Below are 7,663 nucleotides of genomic sequence, written 5' to 3'. Positions count from 1 at the left end.
GCTCCAGCAGGCCGAGGGGAAGGCGACCCGCCGGGCCGAGCAGCTCCCGGGCCCCGGAGCGGGGAGGAACCACCCGCAGCCCCCGACCCGCCTGCTTTGGTAATAGTACGTAGTGTAAGACTTCTGCCCAGTCACTGAAGAGGTAGCTAATGCTCAGTCCGTCGATTATACAATCCCAAAGGAAAAACGTCTGTCTTGCCTTCTCAACCCTTACCAAGTCAGGAGGGCCGACTGTTGTCCCTCCTTTGCGTTTAGAAATCGAGACTTAACGTGACTTCAGAACTCTCCCAACACCTTCAGTTTGTATCCCACTTCGATTCTCCCTCCTCGCCTTTACTCCTCCCAATCACTCCAGAACCGAAATCAGCCCCACACAATTTCAGTTATTTCAACAAAAGTTCAGCGGCAGCTATCTAAGTTTTGCCAAAAAGCTAAGGGGAGGGGGGAAGAAAAAAGACTTGACACTTCAATTTTATCAGTTACTAACTTGCAAAACAGGTTTTCTAAAAGAAAAATAAATTAAGGAAAGAATCATCCCTGATCTATACAGGAGGCTGTGCACCTGCACCATATGCTGCAGGAACACATGCTACACAAGCTACCACCACTCCGAAAAGTGGTAAGCCTAAACCTCTGGTAAACCTAAGAGTTCTAAGATTTTCTTCTATATAAAATAAATAAATAAAATGCCAACATAAAAAAAAAAATCCTAATATATTCAAGGAGTTATTAAAATATTTTTGTAATAGACTTCAGTTATTTTTAGGATATGCAGGAAGTTGTACAGCACATTAAGTTGTGAGACTATCCACTTACCAGCAAATAGTATTCTACACATTAACACACAGATTATGATAACTGCCATAGTCCTCATCTGAATATGCAGCATCAGTAGCAACAACCAATGGATCTAGTCTTTCACTAATCGGAACATTGCAATGAAGACAACATTTTACATACATGGACAATTAAGTTCATCTTATCCTAGAATCGAGCTGCCTCTGTATATTCCATTTATAATTCTCACTCCATTTTAATCTGTAATTCAGAGAAGAAGCATTAGCCAGATTTTTCTTTTCTAATACCTCTTCTACGCTCTTCACTTGTCTGTTCCATATAGGGGCAGATCTTAGATGAACTCTACCACCAGCACGCCTTGTGCTGTGCCATCAGCGTATTGCCCTCTTAGATCTCCAGTGTTTCTGGAGTCACGGAGCCATCTCCTGAATAAATCTTTTTGGTCTGCACCCTTTTGCCAGGCCAAAAGCACAGACATTAGTAAGAAGTCATTTCTCATCCAACAGATGCGTCCATTTTCACTGAAGAAGCAGTCTTCTGCATTTCTGCTTTTTCCTATTTATTTCTGCCATGGTCTCACCAAATGACCACAAGCAGCCTTTTAACTGAACGGCCCGCAGTCTCAGCCTTCTCAGACGTTGACATCACCACAGCACAGGGTGGATTGAAAACCTATATATCGTGATCAAATAATTTTTTTTTGTTTCTTAAGAAACCCCTTGTCTCTTCGCATCAGCTTGCAGGTCACCCACAGCTACTTCAACAAGCTGTATTCTCCTTACAGTAACATTACAGCTTCGTAATTCCACCAAAAAAACTTCCCAGATAGACAAAGCTTTCAATACTGTCCATTTTGCTGCCACTTTTTCTAGCATTTGTACGGTTTTATTCCTCTCTCTGGCAGAAGACCATTTTCTTTATCGTGTCCATATTCATATCTGGTTAGATTGTTCACTAGTCCCTTACAGCACGTTGACCTGGCTCTTATTCTCCATGTCTATCTTCATTTTGACGTTAGTGCTATAACTTATTTCCATATAATGAATAATATATTATCAAAATGTTTGAACAGTACAGAAGATTCTGCCTGAGGACAGAATGCAAGTGTCAAATGCAACTGTCACAGTCAAAACAATTCTGAAAGCGGGCGGCTTTAAGAGGAAAACAGTTTTTCTTCCCATGCAAACTTATTTTCTGCCCCAGTAACCTGAACAATACTTTTTAAAAGTTCCAAATAGTTAGATTTTAGGCCTAAATATATTTGCTACAACTTGCAGGATGTAATGCCCTGACTCCACTTCCATTGCTTACTTCATAGCTATCCATGTAATAGTTCTTGTAACAGTCAAGTACAGTAGTTTAAGAACTCAATTGCAAAAACTGATTCACAGAATCACCTTGCTTTTCTACTTGAAAGTATGTGGATTTCTGAAAACGTTCTGCAACATTAACGCTTTTTATCATCCATCCGTCTAATGTCTGTGTAAGGAAATCCTGGCTTCTACACACACATATCTGAAGATCAAGACCAACTTTTGATAATTACATACAAAACAATTTTTGCTCTAACACACCTTTGGTCATACCTGTTTAGCATTTTTAACCATACAATAGCAGCCTTTCACCCCCACCCCCTCATTCAAACACACAAACAGTACTACTTTTAGGTAGGAAGCATAATCTCAGCCTCATGGCAAACCTTGTGGAAAAGAGCTGCATTGGAAGAAATACTTATTCCAAATACAAACAGCAGTTCTCGACCGAGGATCAGCCATTTGATTATTAGTCTATGCTACACTTCAATGTAATAAGAGTGCTGTTCTACTGGGAATGGTGTTTCTCAGATAAATTAGTTTCTTTCAGCCTGACTGGGATGCGGATAATTCCACGGCACTTTTGAGAAGCAATTCAGTATAATCCCAGAATCCCAATTAACATGCCATTCCCGCTACATTTGATGTTTAAGGCGGTATACAAGAGGTATTGCTGAGTACAGTCAATAGCTGATACATTAACCTACGGAATTTGTGCTACCTATACCTCATCCTAGGCTCTGTAAAACACTAACAGTCACAAACTATGCAGGTCACAAAAAAAAAAAAAGTTTAAATGTCTAAGAAATCAGGAAACTTCATGTTGTTAATGTTCTTATGGCAGGTATTTTTGCTTCTTTTTTCATGTTAACTGACATGTGGCCCTTATTTAGATATCGAGAGCTATACAAGAACTAAGGGGAAAAAAAAAAGGACAAAAAAAAAAAAAGCATGAATTGTTATAAATTGCAGCTTTTAAAACAGATTCTTTTCACAGTGTCAAAAAGCAGTATTTCTCCACTCCAGCCTTGCTATAAAACCAACAACTGCTCTGGCTTACAGGATGCAAAATTTATGGAAGATGGATGGTAATTTTTAGTTTTGAAATGTTTAGCTTGTCTCAGTACACACACTGGTAAGTGCCCTTTAAAAATTTTAGGTATGACAGCCTAAGAAATGGGTCATACTTGCACTCCAGGCACCGGCCTCTCACATTCCAGAGCTGCAATTTATTCTCATTTTGAACAGTTCTATGCAACTATCCGCTAACCCTGCCAAATCATTTAGGGTTTTATCGTTTCATAATGCATGTTGAGGTTAAAAACCCTGAGAGCTTTCAAGATAGTGTTGATTGGCAGCAGAAGTTTCTTGAAATAGTTCAGGAAGGGCAAAAAAAGTGACACAAAAATACTTCATTTCAACTGTAGGGGTCTAGGGGTAAGATCAAAGAAAGATAATTTTAAGAGGTAAGTTTAAATTTGACTATGTGGAGTGCTTTCAGTTATCCAGTGCTTTAAAAAAAAAAAAATAAAAATCGGGTTATCTCACAGACTTGTCCTCTTTGCTCTTTCCTCCATCTGCCCAGACACAGAGAGGCCTCTAACTGTACAGCAGATGGTTTACTTGCAGCCCACAGCAACAGTCTTTCAAAAGGTGTTAGTCTTGAGTCTCCTAATCAGAGAGAAATGAAACAATTAACCCCATAATCCACAGTAGAGACACAGACAGAAACCTGAAGGAAGATTGCTATTCACAGAAAATATCAAGTAAGACTAAGAACGATGGCTGAAGACCTGCCAGGTTTTGCAATCCAACCCGCCATCCATCCATCCATCCATGCATCCATCCGTAGCCTTTCAGGACATACCACTAGTTTAGGTAAGAGCCCAAACCAACTGTTTGCTCCTCTCAGTCACGATCCCTACAAAGGGCTGGTTTTAATTGCTTAATTGACGCAGGTACTATCATTTCTTAAACTGAGCACAGCCTGAGGCAGCTTCCCTGCATCCAGTACCTGGCTTGCATCAGCTTGCTGACAGACCTTACTGTCTGTAGCAGTGCTACATGTGAATGAATCGAAGTCCACTGTTATGTCTTGAACGTTTCTTTCATTGGCATTGTCAAAGCTATTTTTACCATGTAGCTGTTTAAGATGTTTCCTCAGAACGGGTTTATGCGCAAAAACCATGTCACAGTAGTTACACTTATGGGGCTTGTCCCCACTGTGCAGGTTGAGATGGTCCTGTAAGGAACATTTCTGAGAGAATGTTTTCCCACAGATCTTACATTGGAACGGTTTGATGCCTGCGTGCACTCTCATGTGCCGGTGGAGATTGCCCTTCTGAGTGAATGTCTTGCCACAGAGGAGACACATAAATAGTTTATGCATCTTTAAGTGATTAGCATAGTTTTCCAGATGCCGAAATACTCTTGTGCACTTTGGACACTGATGGTGCCACTGGAGGCCTTTGTCTATACCTCGGTTGTTAGGCCCGAACATATCTTTAGAGGCCAGAATGATGTTATCGCTGCCAGCGTATGAAAGGGCATAGTTGTGGAGGTGGTTTTGCTCTATCTCACTTGCTCTGTTTTCAACAGTGGAGTTGATAAGAAAGTGTTGAGGCTCTGAGGAATGCAGTGCAGTTTGTTCAGAAGAAATAAACTGGTTCTGATCCTTCTTATTCCTGACTTCTGTTACCTCCCCAATGGACTCCACCTTGATGATCTGAATATCACTATCCTCCATGTCCATGCTGTCTTCTGAAGGCTGAATACAAGGTGAATCTTGCTGCAGAGAGTCATCGTCTCCTTGATGTTCCTTCAGCTCAGAGGAGTCACTCTGCTGTTCACACTCCTTGCTCTCCAGCGGCTGCTTCGGTTTTATGAACTTCCAGAGGGCCTGCGTACATCGTTCGACAATGTGGCTCATCTGCAGAAAGCTTGCAGCAGTCAAGTAGTTTACTAGTTCCATTTCAGGAAACTCCAGAATACCACTGTAACAGGATAGAAGCAGCTGCCTCCCCACTTCCGAACTCTGCAGTATAGAGATTTTTACGTCTCTGGAGTCATTTAGTAAGAACTGATCTCTTAAAAAGGGAGAGCCAGCAGCAAATACAATTTTATGTCCATGAACTTCAACGTCATCTATATGGACCACGACATCACAAAATTTGTTTTCTTCCCTCAGTTTGTTCATTTTCTGTAACATCGAATCCCCATAATTGTCAAACTTGAAGTGAAGAATATCTGATCTTTCTGACATTTTGGCACACCTAAGGAAAAGCAGCAAGAAAAAAACCAAGTGAGAACTTTTTTGTTTTCTAAAATGCAAGTCAGAAGTAATAATATAAAGTGTGTGTTTAATAAGATGTTACACTTTATCCTAGAGAAACACTAAAGTCCGTTACAAGTTAAAAGTAAAAGAAAAAATCAAGTTTATGCTTCGCCTTACAGTATCTTTTACCTTTCTTTAATGAAGGTTGAATATAAAGTAGAGGTGATGACAAATTCTCCTGAAACAGTACCCTAAAGGGTTACAATGTTTTCCACACTACTTGTCTGGAATTTAAAGGGAAACCATATAAGTATTTTTAGCAGCCTTAGCTCTTGTTAAGCTTTGCTTCCACATTAAAACTCCTCAGAGATTTTGTCTTTGCCAAATAACAATGACGTTCCTTTAGCTTTTGGTTCATGATTTCCTTCAATGCCTTAGTAGCTTTCATAACAAATGAATTCAAGGTGAGACAGAACCCAGCACTTTCCAGACGTACAAACATCCCTGTTAACTGCCTCTCTCATATACTGCTCAGAAGAATTACAGTCCAAGAACAGTGGCTACAGTTCCTCCGCTCCACAATTTGCAGGACTATTGATGTAGGACACTAACGGTAATTTGGACAAGCCAGTCTTTTAGCAGGAAGGCCTGCGCAAGCTTTGCAGTATCAGCAGCACTGGGTTTAATGCATTGTTTTTTAAGTCTTCTCTCAGGGGTTGGTTTGTTGTGTGTTTTTTTGTTTTGATTTGTTTGAAAAATCACAGAAAAATATCTTCCGTATGGCCCCTCGTTATATATATATGCTCTCCAGGCTCCCTCTTTTGAGTACCTGGGGAATGTAGGAAATCTTGTTGTCTTCTTTGGAAGATCACTACTCTAGGAAGTTTGTTCTTGTCTGATAGTATTTGGAATGAAGAACAGTGGATCTTCCATAAACCAAGTACCAATCTTTTGTCTTTCAATGGTTGTTTCAAGAATTTGTAAGACTACACTGATTCTCGATGAAACACTATTCACGCAATCCTGCCAGAGAACTGGGATTGCAGGAAGTGAAGAAATCACAGGAGACTAAATGATGCAAGATCTGGTGAGATAAAATAACAAAACAAAGCCAATCTTATACCTCACAACTATTACAAACACCACATCAAGCTTGCAAGGAAGCTTTGAAGTTTATAGATAAAAGCAGATACTGCTCTCTTGGGGCAAGAAATATCAGCTCAGTGTACACCCCAGGAAATGGACTCATGCCTAGTGTAAATGAATGAGTACACAAGGCAAGGGTTCAAAAAAAGAACATTTTAAGAAGTATTTAAGGAGATCAGGGTTGTTTCAATTTGCTGATCAGACATCACTCGGAGATGCGACCTCCTCACTACTCAAGCCCACCAAGTACATCTTCCAGCATGCGGCATGTGAGAATTAGAGCAGCATTTCAAAAGCCTTTCAGAAACAAGGGACCACGGAAACTTTGGAAACGGGGGTAGCATCCTTCTGCAGTACAACCAGTTCTGCTGAGTCTACAGAAAGTTGTCAGTCTGTTAGTCATCCTGTCTTCAGTGCTGCCTGATTCATCCCCATTTCTAGGGCAAAAAGTTTAATTTTATGAGGCCATCGCCTTCGGCAAATACAAACAGCAGGAATAGATCATCGTGAAGTATTTTCAGTGAACTTCAGGCGTTATCCAACTGTTTCTTTTTGTGTTTTCTCTTGGAAGAGATGAAGGAAGTCTACTCACAAGCCCAATTTTTCCACCTTGGGATACTACATTTTAAATAGAGTCAACGTGCCTGTGCCAAGGTAACGCTGTATGGTGTCGTTAACCAGACAGAGCTACTGCAGCCCCTCAGCACTGCTCGGGCAGACCACGAGAGTCATGTCGTGAGAAACGGAAAGCAGAATAGAAGCGACGTGCCTTGATGCACGATCGGTTTTCACTATGACTGATTTCCAAGGAAAAAACCAGCTATCCAACGAACCCCAAACCCTCCTTCTCGGGAGGAGGGCGGGCTATGCCTAACTCCTGGTCAGGCGTGCCCCTCGCCGCCCAGCTCCTCCTCGGCTTTTACCGACCGCGGACCGGCTCCTGAGCTCGTACTTCCCCGCAACCGGGAAAGCGATGTTCCGGGACAGCTCAGCTGAGAGCCTGCGCAGCTTTTCAAAACAACGCCCAAGCGCGAAATCCTTCGCAACAGCGGGGGAGGCCGCTGTCCGCGCCCGGCCCCGCCGCCCCCGTAAGGCATCTCGGAGAGCGGCTGCCCGGGGGGCTCCTCCTCGC

General features: G+C 41.7%; 1 protein-coding gene across 1 annotated transcript; it reads right to left on the bottom strand.

The window, feature by feature from the left end:
* Positions 1 to 2,943: 2,943 nt before the first annotated feature.
* ZBTB26 (zinc finger and BTB domain containing 26) lies at positions 2,944 to 5,384 on the bottom strand. The gene has a single exon (XM_026860328.1). It carries the CDS (start codon positions 5,371 to 5,373, stop codon positions 4,057 to 4,059), a length of 1,317 nt encoding a protein of 438 aa, XP_026716129.1. The 5' UTR covers positions 5,374 to 5,384; the 3' UTR covers positions 2,944 to 4,056.
* Between the last annotated feature and the right edge of the window lie 2,279 nt (positions 5,385 to 7,663).

This window comes from Athene cunicularia (genome assembly GCF_003259725.1).
Source record: "Athene cunicularia isolate RWA chromosome 17 unlocalized genomic scaffold, athCun1 chr17_part1, whole genome shotgun sequence".
Lineage (NCBI taxonomy): Eukaryota > Metazoa > Chordata > Aves > Strigiformes > Strigidae > Athene > Athene cunicularia.
This window is presented reverse-complemented; position numbering and strand designations above follow the sequence as displayed.